The following is a 19,051-nucleotide window of genomic DNA, read 5'->3' on the forward strand; positions in this document are numbered from 1 at the left end:
AACTACAATGCACTGTATGTAAGCTGTTATCTAGCTACCGCTGTGGGTCACACCCCTTCTGCTAGACCAAAGCTGCAACCCAGCCGGTACACCAACCAGCACATCCTAAAGCAGCCGGCACACCAACTGATATATCTTAAAGCAGCCGGTACACCAACCAGCACATCCTAAAGCAGCCGGCACACCAACCAGCACATCCTAAAGCAGCCGGCACACCAACTGATATATCTTAAAGCAGCCGGCACACCAACCAGCACATCCTAAAGCAGCCGGTACACCAACCAGCACATCCTAAAGCACCCGGTACACCAACTGATATATCTTAAGGCACCCGGTACACCAACTGATATATCTTAAGGCAGCAGGCACACCACTCATCACATCTTACAGAAGCTGGCACTTCTAAAAACAGCCAGCACACCATACAGCACATCTTAATGCAGCCGGTACACCAACAGGCATATCTTAAGGCAGCCAGCACACCATACAGCACATCTTAATGCAGCCGGTACACCAACAGGCATATCTTAAGGCAGCCAGCACACCATACAGCACATTCTAAAGCAGCCGGCACACCAACTGGCATATCTTAAGGCAGCCAGCACACCATACAGCACATCTTAATGCAGCAGGCTCACCAACTGGCACTTCTAAAGGCAGCTGGTACCTCATACAGCACATCATAAAACAGCTGGCACATCAACCACAAAAAGTTACTAATAAACTCATGGAACCTCATTAGAAAGAATTGGATGATTGTGAATACACTTAGCTATTCTGACAGCAGCAAATCTTTACAAACTCTAACTGTTTATAGGTTCATAATTTAATTACCAAGAGGCTTAGAAGAAGTGTTACAGTGGGCTGCACTGAATTGCTGAAAAATGAATATTAGCCAATGGTGATTAGATGGCAGCAGTGCAAAGCATACAATCATGCAGATACAGGCCAGCAGCTTTGGGTATTTCACATCAGAACAGGGAAAAAATGTGATTGTGATCTCAATGATTTGGAGTGTGGCATGAAATTGCTGGTGCCAGTCAGACTGGTTTGAAGACTTACAGAACAGCTTCTTTCCGGGATCTGACAGTTTTCTCACAATGGAAAAAGAAACGGAAGGCCAGCGGCAGTTCTGCAGACAGAAGCGATTTGTTGATGACAGGGATCAACAGAGAATAGACAGACTGAGTCGCGCTGACAGAAAGGCTATGTTAACTTAAACAGTCTGTTCAATAATGGTCAGCAGAAAAGCATCTCAGAAGGCACAACACATTCAACCTTGAGGGGATTGGGATACAACAGCAGAAGACCTCGTCAGGTTCCTCTTCTGTCAGGCAAGAACAGAAAGCTGAGGCTGCACAGGGTATATGCTCACCAGACTGAATAAAACCTAGCCTGGACTGTTGAATCCCAGTTTCTGCTGAGTCACTCAGGAGGTCAAGATAGAGATTGACTCCAACCGCATGAATCACTGACCCAACCTGCCTTGTGTCAACAGTCCAGGCTGGTGGTGACGCCTCAAACATTTGAGGCTGTTTTGAGGATGCCCTGCTTAGTATTAGTGTAGTGATCTCAATATATGTATATTAGGATTTCTAGGATATAGCTAAATCACATAGTAGCACCAATCTATTAAAACGTTAAATTGCGTTTATCACAACAATATTCTGTGATTAATTATGATTAATGCTTGTTAAAATTTTGGGCAGGAGAACAAATAAATGTACCTAATAAACTGGCTAATGAACTTTAGCCTCAAGTATGATGAAACCCAGACAAAATAGAGTAAAGGCTTCAACAACTTTTTAAGAGATATATGGATAATCAGTCATTGGGCTGGATTAAGCCAGCTAAGAAAGGAGCAGCTGTGTGTGTGTGTTTGAGAGGGGGGTAAAATGAGGGAGGGGTAAGGGAATAAGAGTAAGTTATGAAATTAATAAGTTTATGCTTTTATTTACTTTAATCTAATACAGTATACATATCATGTGTGTGTGTGTGTGTGTGTGTGTGTGTGTGTGTGTGTGTGTATGCAGTTACCCAAGCTGGGTGTGTCTCACTATGCACACATGCATTTGAAAATGCTCCATTTTTCAGTGCAACAAGAGCAGAGGAAGCCTAATCCCATCCACATCTACCTTAACCGCACCTTACACAGGCATGAACATTGAACTCTCAGCAGGGGGTTCAGAAGTAGAAGTTTAAACTGGGTGTTTAAATCATGTTCTGAGAGGCATGTAAAGATGACTTTGTAGATTTGTCAAAACGTCGGCCTAAATAACTGGTTAAGATGCAAACAGTCATTCAGAGTGGTTTAATGAGAAATGATTTCTTCTAAAGAAACATGCGGAGTCAGAATTCCTCTCAGTGGAGGTGATAGGACCAGCAAGAAGAGTGAATAAAGGAGCAACATTCATGGCTGAGGTACCCATAAGCAAGACCTAGCCCTTTTGGGTCATTTTAGATCAGAGATACGTGTAATGTGTCCCTCTGCTGGCCTTAGTGGGGAGTCCATGCACAAGGGCTGGGCTCCGACCCTCACCTGAGGATCAGCTCAAGTGCAGTTGATTTACTGGACTAATTAGAACTCCACCCCTGTTTTGTGTGCTAGTGTGGAGTCTGCATGCCTGTGTTTTGAGCCCTCCCTGTCCTGACGTTGTGTTTTGTCTTAGCCCAAATAAAAACCTTTTGCACATGCAGCCTGCCTCCACCACTTCTTCACAGTACAATGACAGCTCAACTACTAAATTATGCATAAATGTAGACAAATAGCTTTAATTCCCCTTCAAGTACACTTTTCTGAACTGATAAATGACAAAGGGTCAAGAAACATCTCAAAATTCTTTAATAATGAGATAACAGACCAGAGAAAAATAAACTTCTCATCTGATATGAACTTCTGATTTGCAATAAATAACAATGCAATGACAATTAACCAAGTACACACACATATACAAAAAGACCTGATTAGGTAAATCCACCAATAAAACATACATAATACAGTAAAACAGTAAATCCAATAATAAACGTTGGGCACTAGCAGGTCAAACCAAGATAGGAATACAACACACATTTAGAAACGAAAGATGAGGGAGGTTGAAATCACAGACACAGTGCAGAATAGCAGCCTTGCAGCATGGAGCGTTTTCCATCCCAGCCATTTTTCATTACAAGTGTCAGTGATGCACTTTAATATGTCCATGATCTATTACTTAAGTCTCTGTTCAAGCTCTAGTCAGGAGTTGCTATAATGATAATGCAGTAAACAAGGACTTGAGCAATAGCAACAACACAAAACTGTGCCAAAACTGCAAAAACGTACATTTGCCATGCTTGCTGGAAGTCAATTTGGAAGAAGTTCTTGGGCCATGGTGTAGGTTTGGCAATTCCTGACTGGAGCTTTAAATTATATGTGCAAAAGTCTAGTCTGATCACTAGTTGTCGACACTATGAGGCGTATAACCTTAGGAATAGCATTTCTGCAGGTAATACAGATGCTAGGTTCAGCTATGTAATTCCCAAGTCCAAGTGAGTTCCACACTGAGAATAGTAATGCTCTGCATTTACTAATTTAAAATGCACACATTATTTCCATAAGAATGGCATACATTCCATCAGCACAATTTTATCTTTCAGTTTACCTGCTTTTGGTAATAACCATTGATGTACTATATTTATATGGAAATGTAGTACACGCTGAATCAAATTAACTCAATACATCACTTTTTTGCCATTCTTTGCGTTCATTCAATCTGTCTTTCTAACACCCAAAAGGATCATCTCTAACGTGCTTACTGTTCACTCAGCACTGCGCTCATGCACAGGGAGCCTTCCTCCTCGATAGTCTCCAGCTCCTCGCTCCTAACTGCCTGAGTGATCAGATTCAGCTCCTCACACATGGTCTCGAAGCGGTACGCCACACGGATGTCTGGCACGTTGGTCCGGCGAATGTCATTGCTTTCCTGGCCTTCTTTGATGTAGCTGGGCCCCAACCAGTAACTCTTCATCTAATCAGAGAGGAGAAGCAAATCACACGTTCTAGATTATACACATATACACTGATCAGCCATAATATTAGTACCTACTGGTGAAGTGTGAAACATTGACATCATCTATAAGGGTGTCTGTCAATGGGTGGGATATATTAGGCAGCAAGTAAACAGTCAGTTCTTGAAGGAGGTGTGTTAAATGCATAGAATCTTTGACACTTTGACAAGAACTAAAGAATGGAAAACTACTCTTGATATCACTGAATAATGAGAACTCAGTACATGGAAGGGACAAACCATGAACCTTAAACACGGTTATCTCCTCATTGAATAGAAACATAACCTTATATTAAATTATATATCAAAAAAGATCTTAAAAGTAAATGCATTCTGCACCTCTACCATAATGTGATTTGATGCGAGTATGTGAATAATCCAGAGTATATAATACTAATTCATGCACAGAAGCTAGTTAGCCACATTAGCACCTCCAAAGTTGGGTGAATTTGATTTATTGCCAAATTATAGTTTTAAAATGTAAGCCAACAGGCTTAGGCTACTTCACCCTGTGTTTATCTGTTGTTCCCAAACTGAGCTGCAATGCTCTGTACATTTATTTTTTGAACTTTGTTCAAATTCTCAGCTAATCAGTAGTTCAGTAAGTCAGCAGGGAAAGATGATGAAGACAAGATGATGCAGTCACCCGGACTGACGACCAGATATATAGAGGAATATATAGAGCTGCATATGCCACACGCCATGACATACTGCACATAGTAGCTTATTGTGCAGTCACCATTATTATATGCACTCTTGGCTTAGGCTGTGGGAGTGATAAATGTAGATAAATGTAGAGTGTGTGTGACTCTGTCTGAATGGGTTAGCACCTTGTGGGAGAAACCACTCATAAGGACGCTGTTTCTGGCCAGTTCACACATATCGCATGAGCTAAGCTTCCACACTTGAGCAGCTATACTGTACTCCTCCATTAGTGGCTCCTGAAACACACAACCACACACACATTTTTTTGTTTACAATGATGTAACATGGTAAATAGAAAGCTGTTTAGATCTCATGCCCACACATTTCAAGTTCACAGTATCTAATATTCAGTGACTCTTTGCTGAACTATTGGGCGATTATAAATCCTGTTAACTGCAACTGCTTAATTACATGAAATGGAACGAACAGCTCCCTGATCCACTTTGGCCATCAATTATTTTACTTTTCTGAGTGCTAGGCAGCTGCTTAGAGGAGCCCATGGCTGCCAATTGCTGAGACAAATTTGAAGAGAATCTTTTAAATCATCTCAAAGCTTTGAAATCACCTGACCTTTACAAACTGTGAAAAAGCCAAAGCCCTAACAACGGACTTTCTCAGAGTGCCCAGACTTCTGTATGATGCTCCTTCACTTTTCAACTCTGGATTTGTATAAAACAGAAATAATACACTAATCATTTCATCTTTAACTTCATGCCTTTGGAGATCAGTTCAGCTTCTACTCACTTAACTAATGACAACTGCTCCAAGAATACTGCTGTATTATTCGTTGAAACTGTATCTGCACTGAAGACACAGAAACCAAAGTCACCAGGAACAAGCTTACTCTATGTCAAGGTGGAAATAGCTGTTGGAAGTGCTCACCTTTGTGAAGTGGAACTGAAGAGGGTCATCAGTAGATAAGGAGACCATGAGGCCTCTAGACAGGTACTCGGGCAGCGGGTTACGGTGGTAGCTGAGAAACAGGCTGTTGTTGCTGAGAGGTGACATGGCAATGCCGATTTGAGCCAGGTAATACAGATACTGCAACACTGGAGCCTATAGAGAAACACACACATGCATGTCAGTAATGCTGACTACAGACAGGAGAAAAGAATATTTAAGGGTTTATAGGAGAGGTAAATAACTATCTATGAAGGTAGGTTTGAAGGTTATGTATTGTTGCTGCTGCACACAAAAACATTGTATGGAAACTTTACAGGAGAAGGAAAAACATTAATTTTGGAGCATTTCTATTGGTCCATGCATAATAAAAAAAGAAACTGACAGATTCAAATTATGTCAAAAAGCGAGAAGGGGCAAGAATGGAGATATGTCAACAAGTCAGTCAACAAGTGTTGGTATTTTTATATTACCTGCACAAAAAATTAAATGTAATATTTAATATGGCTGAATTTCTATTTAGTTGCACACAACTGTAAGCAAATCTTGCACATTATGCGATGGGTTTCAAACATAAATTTGTTTTTCTTAGAGCAGTTTTTGCACCCTTTGTGGGCTGTACATGGTACCTTTTTATATGCTGGCTTTTTCGGCCATACATTTTTTTCCACCCAGGCTTTTTTATGCAAATTTTTTAAAATTCACATTAAACAAATGAATAGTATTCAAATCAATACAGCATATACTATGGGAGCATATACTAACAGAGTTTGAGGTTGAAGTGTTGACCCACTGCTCAGGGTTAGCACAAGTAGCGTTGACATTTCCAAGTCCTATAAGTCGAAAAAGTTTATTCCATACCTTTCTGAGCAGCAGGCCATGGGAGATGTTCTCTGAGAGCATGAAGCCAGACACCAGGTGGTGAATGGGTCCTGCCTCGCCACAGTGCGGCCTAAGCACAAAGGTGTTGAAGTTCCTTTTCCTATGAGAAAAGGTGGGTAGTTTTGTGAACTCCATCAAAAGAATCTATATACACACACTGTTGCATTCCAAATGATTTAACCCCCATTGCAAATTAGATTTATTAGCAAAATGTACAAACTTTAGCTGTTTGAAACAAACCAATCTAACAAGAACAATTGAAATATCTCAACACATCTAATATAAAAAGTGTCATCTCCAAACTCAACACTAAATAATTCTGTAACATCCTTTTTTAAATCCCATCAAAAGTTTTGGTGATTGTGATGGTCACTCCTGAACCTTCTAGGACTTCTAAAACCACACCATTTTGAGGTGTACTCAGGATACCTGTCCTGTTGGAAGGACCAGCTTCCTCACAGAGGACATGACTTTTCACCTGATACTTGATTGAATGCATCTTGCCCTCCAAATGCTGCAAGTGTCCAGTGCCAGAGGAATTTTTTGAAGAGAGCACTTGTTCTAATAGCTGTTTTAAGCAATTTAAGTTGATTCTATTTGATTGGATTGTTGTAAACTAAGCTAAAGGTGTGTCTGCATATGCAAATGAAACAGATTTTTCACCATTTTGTTTGGCTCATTCATTCAAAAGTATTCATGCAATGGTAACCATTATTTTGCAAATTGTGTAAAAAAAGAATCCTGATTTATCCTGACTTAAATATACAGAAAGTAATATGATTGCTACCCTGCTGTCACTAGCTGTTAATAGCCTCAACATCATATATTTACCTCAAACATGTCTTGGCTGACCCACTACAGTACATCTGAGGAAACTGCAAATTAGACTAGAATTACCCCTTTACCAGCCCTTCTGACAATCAGTACATCAGAGTCTTACCTGCGCAGGTGGTTAAGGACAGTCATATTGGCATACATGTAATAAAGATAGTAGGAGTAAGGTGGATTATCCTCCTCTATCCAGTTCACAGGTAAAGGACTGTCCAGGTTAAAGATGTGCTGCTCTGGTTTGGACTCGTCATCCACACTGTCAAACCCAACCACCTGATGGACACAGCAGTAGTTAGTCACAGAACACAGGGCTTTGTTAGTGAAAAAGAGTGGTCCTCATCAGTGTTATGCCCGCAGCATCACTGATGAAGCTGCATGAGATCAGTGGTAATTTCTGCCATGACAAATTACCAAGGAGTAAAACACATATTCTACACTGCTTTGTTGCAGGGGGACATTCGAAATAGAATTCAGTTAATTTGCTGGTCATTTTATAACATGCTTTATAAAATCAACCATCAATATTGTTTTTTTAGGACCAGTAGGAATTGCATCTGATTGGACAATGTCTGATCTGTGCTAATGTACAAAGTAGATTTTTGTCAGGAGAGGCCATACTTACGTGTTGAAGGTAAAGGTGCAGGTCTGGGTGGCTGTTTGGGTTGATTGTGACTTCAAACAGAGGCATGAATATGTTCTCCAGCATCTCCTGGAAATTGCTGAGCTGTTTCTTGGTGTGGTAGACATCGCTGTAGAGAAGGAATACGGCCAACACTCATATTATGAAAAATAACAATAAAACACATGATTTGTACTCCTTATTATTTGCAGCTACTTATGGACACATTCAACCTCATCTATGGTCATTCAAGGATCTTATTTAGAAAAGGCAATGACTTGACATAGAACTACAACAAATAAAAAAAAAACTGTCTGACCATATTAATCTCACATCACACATGCATCTAGTGGTCCGCTCTTGGAATAAACTTGACCCCGGTCATGTTGGCAACTGTTTTAAATGTTCTCAACTTGTAAATTATTTTGTGGACAGCTAATTTCTAAGTGTTCTCAAATACATCTACAGCCTTCTTTCTGGAGGCCTCATAGAGCTCTTTGGATGGATTGTTCCTTTGAAAATGTCCCTGTGTTTAAATATGTTAAAAAAGATTTTCAAATGGTGTCCTAGCTTTTCACATGACTGTATATGAGTGTAAGGACCTGAAGTGCAGACTCATATCTGGAGCATTTTTATAAGATTTTATAGGGTCAAATGAAAAAGTAGGAGTACTCTGTGTGAACACTCACAATAGCCGAGGCACCTGGACGAGCCAGCGGACATTGTCGGAGTAGACCTGGTGTTTGACGGCCCACTGGGCAAGTTTATCCCATTCGTCTCTGGAGCGGCCATAAATGGAGAGACGCAGCTCAACGTTCTGATATTTACTTTCCTCAAGGTCTGCCATCACCTCCTACATGCACCGACATGTCATGGTCAGTAGAGGGAGACATGCAATGGTTCAGACAGATTGCATGTAACACAACCAGGTATGAAAACATCACATCAGACAGACTATTTATGTTGTTTGCTAATGCTGCAACTTGTTGGTGGACACAGGGATCAGAACTGCCTATTTCCTATTGGAAGGTACACATAAATATTTGTGGACACCTCTTCTAATACATACATTCAGCTATTTTACGTGCACTCATTGCTGACACAGATGTCTGTGCTTGTCTAGTCCTTGTAGAGAAGCATTGCCAATAGAACATGAACCTATTGACACCATGCTTAATTCCAGATGTGGGCTAGACAGGTATAAAAACCCTCAGCATTAAGCTGTGGATCAGTGGAAAGTGTATATTTATTACATTTAATTTGTACAGTTTTTATCATAGTCTTTATACACAGATTTCAGTCCATTAAAGAATACTTTTTTAAAAGAAACAAAACAACTAAAGTGTTTAACTACAACACATACCTTGATAATGTGTCCAAAGTATTTCCCTTCAATATGGTTGTCTGTTTTTATAAAGATCTCTCGAAGGATGGACTCTCCAATGGGGTTGTATTTGGCATTGAATTTGTCAAAGCGATGGAAAGTGTTGCGATCCTGTGCAGACAAAAATGATCCAAACAATTGAGAACTGAGATTAGCCTTGTGTCTTTCCACTTTCCATTGTACTTTAACTAGTTCATGTAAGAAGCCTTTATTAAATCAGCACTGAGGACAGTTAAGGAGCTCCTTACTGCATGCATGTCCAGGGTGTCCACACTGAGGTCAAAAGCTGTGAGGTTCATGCTCTCAAAAACTTCCATAAGTGTCTGTTCTCTTCCTTTCTCCACGTGGACAATCTCCTTAGGGCACTTCTTCATGGCCCTCTTAATAAAGCGTAGCAGGTGCTTTTGATTCATGCAAGATGAAGCATGGATATGTGTGTCCACCTGAGGAAAAAAAAAACAAAAACAGGGTACAATGGTACAATGATATGGTGAGTATGACAGCTAAGTCTCCTATAATGTATATGGCTCAGACACCTCTTCTTAATCTATGATACATACAAATAACCATGCACTGTACACTGTACCCTGCAAAACTAGCTTTAAAGGTACAGTAAAAGAGCAATGGCGGTAACTGTATACTACATAGCCTTTAGGTGACATATAACAAGTTACAGCCGAATGTGTGGTGCATGTGTTATTAAGACTGAAAGATAGAGAATGTTACCTTGCGTATGTTGTAGAAGTCTCTGTGAGGAACTTGCTTCTGTGCTGCTAACTCCTTCATCTCATTTAAGAGAATGTGCATCTGAAACTTTGAGCTCAGGTACTGTAGACGACGGTAGCAGAACGATTTCCTGTTGGGAAATCCCATGGACGACAAGCCACAATAAAACATAAACACCAGAAAATCTGGAGTGTCATCATCAAAGAGATGTTTCAGTTTTCTTAAAACACACAATTAATAGAAATAATGAATGCATATTTGTGATTTAAACTTCATATTTAGGCTTAGTTCTGAAAATTGTTCATGATTGGAATATTTCAGAATGCAGCTGTGTGCTTCTCACACACAATATTTAAACTGGTCTGTGCATCACTTACACAGGTCCATTAATGATGAGGGCCATCATGACGTTCATGTCAGCGATGTACTCCTGCAGGTCAGGATAGGGTAGATCCAGCTCTGTGGCCCTGGCAGATAGAACAGGAAGGGGTTTTAACAGGACAATTTTTTTTACACTATTTGTGTCCTAAAGAATAATTTCCAGAATATTTGCAGTTGGAATGTGGACCATGTTGTAGGGAGTATACTGTGGTGTGTGTTTTACTGACAGCTTTCAAAAGGTGAAAGTGTACAAAGCAGTAGGAGGATTTCTCACTTTTCCATGTTGCTTTTGTGAGTGTACACATGCACAACACCGTTCAACATCTTGCAGCTGTAGCCAATGTCTGGAGGAAGGCTAGAGAAGTTTAGGCTCTCATATGGGTGTGTCTTTGACACTGGCGGGTGAACCGAGGCATCTAAGGAAAAAAAAATGACAATACATTTTCTTGTTTCCTTACACAACATGTCACTTACTTAAAGGCCTATACTGTGTATATTTCTTGGATTCTATTTGTTTCTTTAGTTAGTCCACATATACTGTTTGTGTGATTTTTATGCACCAAAATTACATGTAATTCTTTTCATGTGACTGGGTGGCCTCTCTAGAGAGGACGGGTCGAATTTTTCTTGACTCTGCATGGCTGAGTCAGATTTGCAACATGATTTGAGAATGGTAACTGGTCATCCATGACTACACCAAGGCTTCGTACTTCTGTACTGTAGATGGAGTGACCAGTGAGTTGTCAATGGGATTTAAATAATATAGACACTTCACACTTCAGTCATCATTATTTCAACACATTTCATTATTACTCAACAAAAAGTAAAATATTCCTGTTACCTGCGGTGACAGCAGTTTCAGGCACCTCCTCAAACACGTTAAGGTCCAGTTGCCTGTCCCCCAGCTCCTGCAGGTACCTTGCCGTGGTCCTGCAGAAACTCTGCAAGGACAGAGCCATGTACTTCTCTCTGATGAACAGCGCCTTCACCACACACTTAGCAGCATCCAGCAGGTCTGTGAAGGGAACCTGGATGAGGGGTAAGAATGAAGATGAAGTTACATCATTGTATCCTTTATAATAGGATAAAGGCACCTTATCAGCTTCTGCTAATGTTTTCTCGGGTAACATTTTATTTTGATGGTCCACTGAATAGGCTTCATAAATACCCTAAACCTTACACCTACTCAAAGGGGAAGATTTTTCTAAATTTCTACTTGATTCAATTGGTTTGTGTTATATTTAATGCTTCTTATGGAAAATAGTGGTAAAAAAGCTGTTCTTTGGGATATTTAGAATAGAAAATAGAAATACAGTGAAATCAATGTCTTTATCCATTCATAACCATTTCATGTAATACCTTTCTCTAATGCAGCTTTTAGAGGCATTAAATGTTTAGGATGTGCTATCACCACCACTATGAACAATTCGGACTCTAGTTTCTTTAGAACGGCACATTTCACATCAGACCACCCTAAATGATTTTGTTTTACTTTCAAGATAATTAGTTTATTATCCATTTGGATCCTAAGGGACCTGTATGTGGCCTGCACTTCAATCCACCACTCTCATAACTTATATACATATTGCTTTCACAGTAGGCACTGAATAATTATTACTGAATAATGAGCCTATAATAATAAGAAGAAGAATTTAAGGAGTAAACAATTTGAGCATGTATGGATCGCATTTACATTATATGTCAAAATGTTTGTGAACACCCCTTTTAAAGAATGCATTCGGCTACTTTAAGCTGCACCCATTGCTGACACAGATGTGCAAATGCACACACACACACAGCTTGTCTAGTCCCTGTAGAGAAGTACAGACACAGAATAGGACTCTGTGGAGCAGATAAACATGAACCTATTGGCCCCATGCCTAATGCCAAGTGTGGTCTAGAGCGGTATAAAGGGCCCCGGCATTGTTCTCTGGAATGATGGATGGTGCTCAATCCAATACTTTTGTGATGTGTTGGGAAGTCGGGGATGATGTGGGGTGGTGATCATTTATGCAATCAAATCCTCACAGCAATGTAGATTTCTACAGCAAAATAGAAGGTAGAACACTTTTCCAACAAATGCAGGATAAAATCTTTTTTTAATACCTTTGATTTCAAAAGAAACTACAAATGAGCAGGTGTCCAGGTACTTTTGTCTATATATTGTGTGTCTCGTGAGCACCAAAATACAGTGTGAGTGCTTTATCTTTTTCATCAAGCACGAAGTATGAAGCTTTTCTCTCACTCACTCCACATTTCTCTTCTCCAGAGATGGTGACTCTCTGGTACTCTCGCTCTGGTATGAGCTCTCGTTCCGGGTACATATCTGTGGGGACCTGGCTCTGCTCCTTCAGGTACCTGAATAAACACAAAGGGGAAAAAGGGAATTTCTCAACAGATTTCAAGACACTTCTGCGTCAAGTGTGCTCGCTAGTCAAGCAGAAGTAGCAAACTCACTCCAGATCCGTGGCACTGTCAGTCTTCATAAACTCTTGCTTGGCTCTGAGAAGAATGTCAGGCTCAAACCTGTGGGTGATAAAAGGGGATGTGACTTCAGAAGGGAACGATTGAGTTCAACTCAGCACTGAAAACAGATAAGCTAGAGTACTGATGTTTTAATAGGCTTGAAGAAGACTTGAATTAATGGATGAATCAATAACGGTAACACTGTGAACTGCGGTACTTACGACGGATGCATCCAGTACACGGTCAAAATAGCTCTTTCATTCATGTGGGTTAAAGAAAGTCACCGGATGCGGATCAACAGACAATCGGACAGGCTTGACTCATAGATGCCTACCTAGACTTAGACAAGTTAGCTAACAGGCTAAACATCATGAATATAAATAATCGAAATCGCTAAACCTTTTATGTCTATGAAACTACGTCCCACGTTTATGTCCCAGTAGTTAATAACTCTGTATTTTGCGCATCCAAACATTATGGAAACATGTGCACAGAGAGCAGCTGGACGGTACTGTGTGTATTACTGACATTCAGACGGCTGACTGTTAACGTCTGCCTAGGTTGTTTTCAGTCAGTGGCACGCCTGTGCTTTTCATTGCTAAGATAACAATACGCCAGAAATGTACCTGAACACACCTCATTTCGCCCATCAGTGTAGATATATTCGCAAGCACCTTTGCTATATAAACGAAGCAGACGAAGGGCGTGGAAATGGACTGTAGGATAGCAATGAGCATCCAGACGCGCCTTGCGTAGGGTGTAAGATAGGGTCCCTAGTGACGGATGCATCAGTCCTTCACTAGTTTACATAAAAACGATGATTAATAATCGCACATTGATTAATGCATTGCAATTCCCAAAATCACAAAATGGAATTTCACTGAAAGTTATGAGATATGAGCTATGTAATGTATATAAGTTCACATGCTCTCCGATATATAGTCAAGTATTTTTCACAGTGACTGTCGTTGTCCCATACAATCCATACCCATTTGCTGACACTCATTTCCAGAGTGACTTACATTTGAATTCTGTTACACAGGTAGGGGAATGTCCTACCCAAGACCTCTCATTGGTGTAGTGGGGTGTGCCTGTTTATTTGTATATCTTGTGCATTTGTTAGTGAACCAGTGTTGCTGATGAGGAGCAGTGGTATGTGTGTGTGTGTGTGTGAGAGAGAGAGTCATGGGACGCAGTGCTTTACTTCACATCTTGGCTGATCTGTCTCTCCAGTCTCTGTCTGCGCTCCTCCAGCTGCTCTATAGGGCTGTCCTCTGGAAACTCATACGGAGCACTGCGCATTTCACTCTCCGCCAGGCTGCGCGAGAACAGCTCCTACACACAAACACGCACACACACATTCACACATAAACAAACACAGGCACGATGTGGCGATAAAACGTTCACATACAAACAAATACACACCTGATTGTATACGATTACGTCTCAAATGAGGTCTTTTATGGTAGTGTTTATCGGAATGAGTCTTTCATGAATAGACATTTGCCAGTCAAAAGTTCAGGGACATCATACATTTTTATATTTTAAGAAAATTTGGAGTTTTTTGGCAGCTTGCAAAGGCTATTGAGATTTATTCTGAGAAAATCAATGTCACGTGTAAATATTTGTGCTAGAGATGCACTGATTGCAATTTTCTTGGCCAATTCCATTTTCCTGAAGTCTGACCTACAAATTCGATTTTTGTCTGATAGCATATATTAAACTTCTCCTATTAAATATAAATAACTTTTCTTAACGGTAAAGGTTTCAATTCTCAAATTATTTATTATTTATTATTTTATTAGACAAACCTATTTACAAACCAACTAAAAAGTGAGGCCAGCTTGTAGTAGGCCAGGACACTGGATCGAACAATTCTGGTATCACAATGTTTAAGACCTATTGCCTATTTCCTCTTGTGTGTCTGGGCTAGAGTAATATATCAAGCTTCTAAAACCTACAAAAACGGCATCCAGTTCTATAAATGTCATCAATTTGCTTGAAACAGCTTTAGTCTTTTTTTATTCCTGAAGAAATATAAAGAGCCTGCTGGCTTGTGGTTAACTCTGAGCTCTTGCTAGCTTTATCGTCTTTGCTAGCCTCTTCAGATTGGGCATATTCAGTGAGGCAATGGTGTTTTTCATTTTTTGCTGCAAATATTTTGGCAGTTTTTTATTCATGACTTACTTTGGTTGTGCAGGTATTGCAAATTGCGAGCTTGTTTTCGTCTTCACTCACTGTGAAGAACTTACTTGCTTACTACATGTTTTGTGTACGTGCGTGTGTGTGAGAATGGCTGTGCCTGTGTCACTGTCGCATTAAGTGAACCGGAGTCGGATATTTGAGACTGGTCATAGCTGATGAACCTGAAAATTGTCATATTCTGGTCACTGATATCTTAAATTTGTGCCAATCTTATGCTGCATTCAAATCCAAGTTCAAGTTCCCAAGCTGAGGTGACCTTTAACCTTTTATTGTGGCGGAGAAGAAGACAGAATCTGTATCGGATAGTTCATAATTCTGTATTTCTTTAACAGTGTTAAAATGGTTGTTCATGCACATTATCATAATCTGTAGTCTATGTGTGTTTATTCGCTACATAACACTGCTATTTATCATTGTATCCAGAGCAAATGGACTACTCTGAAGGCACAGTGGGTTTTTTTATGTTGCTCCAACAACACGGCATTCAATTTATGTGACATGCTCATAATTCTGACTTCACAAGTAGCATGTGAACGCAGCATAAGAGTCAGCCCTGCCCTGAGAATACTGCTGAATTCCATGCATTTCATCTCTCATCAGCATTCAAAAAAGATTCTCATAACATCCCAAAAGGATACAATCAAAAACAATGGAAATTAAGCTGAACATTGTAAAATACATCCAGTAGTTCTAGTAAACAGTCAATTAATGCCAACTCTATGCTAACTCTTGAAGGAAATGCAAATGAAAAATCACATCATAAATGAACCCCAAACTAAGTAAGCAAGCTGTGGTTATCACCTCTGCGATTTCTTTGTATTTGCCATCCATGGAGGTCCGCAGGTCAATAGGTCCGTGCTTAGAAACCGGGATACCAGGCAAGGAATACTGGGATGTTAGGAGATGACGACCACCACGCAGATCTACCAGAACGAGAGAGAGAAAGAGAGAGAGAGAGAGAGAGAGAGAGAGAGAGAGAGAGAGAGAGCAAAAACAGTTGGGAACATTTTTCTGATTTATGTTTCATGGTATGACAAACATGTGCAGAACAGAAATGTCCCTGTTTTTGTGGAGATTCCTGTTGTTCCAGGAATGAGAAAGTGGACAAAAAGGAATGAGTGAGACACTGCAGGCTAGCCAAAGATCAACAGCTGCTTGTGTCTTCAACACAATGGAGCATTTGGGTGGAAGAACACTGTGTGTGTGTATGTGTGTTTATGTGTGTGTGAAAACCGACCACAATCTCTAACTGGCCCGACAGCTCCAATTCTGAGAATCATGCCTTAGGAAGAGAAAAACATCTGAACAGACACTTAAAGCCAATTAGCCAATTATCTAGGAACTCACAAATAAAACAAAACTACACCGATCAGCCATAACATTCAACCCACCTGCCTAATATTGTGTAGGCCCCCTCATGGCCCTTTACGGCCTTGCTTTGTTGTGCTATATGTGAGCATTCCCGACGGTTTAGCCTTCACTGCCCAAGAGCATCAGTGAACCCTTGGCACCCATTACTCTGTCACTGGTTCATACAGGAACACCTCACAAGACCTACCTGATGTTTTGGAGATGCTCTGACCCAGTCGTGCTCTTGTCAAAGGGGCTTAGATTCTTACGCATGTCATTTTTCCTGCTTCTAACATATCATGCCAGATATGGACATTCTACCCCTAGGTGCCACTTAACATGTAACTCATATCACTTTACTTCACACCTTTTTAGAGCCTAAATTTCATGATTTAAGAGATTTCTGCCAACATTTCTGTCTCTGTGAAAGCACTGCCTCGCAGTGCTTTCACTAGAGTATAGTGCTGCTCAATATGCATTGTTTGATAATCGGTTCCACAGTATAGACCCTTCATCCCAATACGGCTATCACAGGCACCTGCAATATGCCAATAACATTCTTTTTTTCTGTGTTCTGTGAGCATCCCGGCCAATCACAGATGCTCCCATTAAATTTAATAAACCGCAAACAGCAATATGGTACCTGGTTCTACATCGTTCACCTGAGCGTGAACTTTTCCTCACCCTTCTGATCTTTGCCTTGGCTTCCACTGCTCTGCTGTGTGATATCAGCCTTCATACACTGTACTGCATAATCAACTATTCATGGGGCTCATGAATATTACAGCAGCCCGCTCTTGCCCCCGTGCCACGGAGACACAGGAGCTGCTGCCCACCAGCCAACACACACTCAAACGCGTAATTACGATGGATAAACAGATGAGATAGAGGAGGAACGCTCAGGCAATGACATGAAGTCACATGAAGACACACCATTTTAAACCATTTGTTTGGTCCATAACACAGTGAGAGGTGATCCACTGCACGGCTAACTACCCCGGCACTAAACTTGACACTGCTGTTTATTTTTATTATGGGCAATTTCTTCTGTCTAAATGTATTTCCTGCAGCTTAGAGTTAAGCGACTGTATTGTTGTTAGCTACTTGGAAAATAGCGGACTGCAGAATGAGCCGTTGTGGGAGGGGGAAGATTATTTTCTTTTTACTAGATTTAGTATTTAGTTTATTTTAACTAAGATGTGTGTGCACTTTATACAGATGTATTAGCTCTCCATTAGTTCAAAGTACTTTCAAAAAATGTAATAAAGCGTTGTCTAGATAGCTAGCTGGTAGCTGGTTTCGGATGGTCTAAACTGGTCCTTGATGATAACACACACTATATTGATAATCTAGCTGCTTATTAAACATAGTGTAGGTTGTCGAGCTTGGTCACGCTGGTCAACCAGCTTAGCTGTGCTGATCACCCAGCTTGGTCTTGCTTGCTTGCCTGCTCAAAAGCTAAGGTGGTAAACCGGCTTGACCATCTTGAGCTCGCCAGACTGTTTTTACAGTCATTCTTACATTAGCTCTTCATGTTAGCAAGACAATAAATTAGCTTCTCTGTTCTGTCTTGTCGTGATGCTGGAAGTGGGAGGTGTCCTCGTCATCACCAGGGGGGAGAGGGAGGGTCACCCAGAGAAAGTGAGGCTAATTATGCTGTCTTAAGTCCTATTCGTATGGGATTAGTTTAACATGAGGAGGTGGAGTAATGACACTTCACTACAGGACATCTGTACAGGTAAGGTAAGGTGCACGTATTTGTCACTGTATTATGTACAGCAAAACGTGTCCTCTGCATTTAACCCATCTGTGGTAGTGAACACACACACACTAGTGAACTAGGGGCAGTGAGTACACACACAGTGGGTAGCCAACTCCAGCGCCCGGGGTGCAGAGAGGGTAAAGGGCCACGCTTGCAACGGTGGCAGTTTGCCGAGCCCGGGAATCGAACCCACAACCCACAATACAGTGGCAGTGGTGGCTCAGCGGTTAAAGCGCCGGGCTATCGATAAATAGCCCGGCGCTCTAACCGCTGAGCCACTACTGCCACTGTGCAGTTTATGAACACTATGAACAAATGTATAAATAATATAATCCGGAGGTTCTTTTTATGTCTTGTTTTACAGAAGATAAAATGTGCTGAAATATTTACTGGCGCTGGAGTATGGCTGATATATCACAGAGAAATGACACTACTCCACCTCCCGGTGTAAAACTTATCTCATCCACAAAGGTCTTTAGACCTGTATACACATGGTCACTTTATGTGATTACTATATGGATTGTGCCCTGATAACATTTTAGCCACATGCATTTACACTTGGCAGTCGAATGTGTCTCTGGTTAGTCAGACTAAAATCTGATCACGGTGTGAGACGGAATATGCAAATTTCCCTGTTGTATGGCCATTGTTACTGTGTTTCAGTTGTATTGGGAGGGTTTTGGTTGCCGAATGCATCTGGAAGAGATGGATGCTTTCTCTCATGACATATTGTTCAAAACTTGTATCAAAACAAATAAAAAGAGAAAAGGTGGTATAATAAATGGTATCAATAAGGC

General features: G+C 40.7%; 1 protein-coding gene across 1 annotated transcript in view; it reads right to left on the reverse strand.

Annotated features, from left to right (window-relative positions):
• Nucleotides 1-2,825: 2,825 nt before the first annotated feature.
• Nucleotides 2,826-19,051, reverse strand: part of ampd2b (adenosine monophosphate deaminase 2b) — a 31,701-nt gene continuing 15,475 nt past the window's right edge. The window contains exons 2-18 of the mRNA XM_072681757.1: nt 15,944-16,065; nt 14,142-14,272; nt 12,929-12,997; nt 12,721-12,829; nt 11,313-11,499; nt 10,746-10,887; nt 10,468-10,557; nt 10,091-10,220; nt 9,613-9,807; nt 9,344-9,475; nt 8,670-8,833; nt 7,984-8,110; nt 7,471-7,634; nt 6,510-6,630; nt 5,631-5,804; nt 4,874-4,984; nt 2,826-4,004 (exon numbers count right to left, since the gene is read on the reverse strand). Of these exons, the coding sequence (XP_072537858.1) occupies nt 3,789-4,004; nt 4,874-4,984; nt 5,631-5,804; nt 6,510-6,630; nt 7,471-7,634; nt 7,984-8,110; nt 8,670-8,833; nt 9,344-9,475; nt 9,613-9,807; nt 10,091-10,220; nt 10,468-10,557; nt 10,746-10,887; nt 11,313-11,499; nt 12,721-12,829; nt 12,929-12,997; nt 14,142-14,272; nt 15,944-16,065 (2,384 nt within the window). The 3' untranslated portion in view covers nt 2,826-3,788. The remainder of the gene's footprint in view (nt 4,005-4,873; nt 4,985-5,630; nt 5,805-6,509; nt 6,631-7,470; nt 7,635-7,983; nt 8,111-8,669; nt 8,834-9,343; nt 9,476-9,612; nt 9,808-10,090; nt 10,221-10,467; nt 10,558-10,745; nt 10,888-11,312; nt 11,500-12,720; nt 12,830-12,928; nt 12,998-14,141; nt 14,273-15,943; nt 16,066-19,051) is intronic.

The sequence above is a fragment of the Salminus brasiliensis genome, chromosome 6, assembly GCF_030463535.1.
Source record: "Salminus brasiliensis chromosome 6, fSalBra1.hap2, whole genome shotgun sequence".
In the NCBI taxonomy this organism is placed as follows: Eukaryota; Metazoa; Chordata; class Actinopteri; order Characiformes; family Bryconidae; genus Salminus; species Salminus brasiliensis.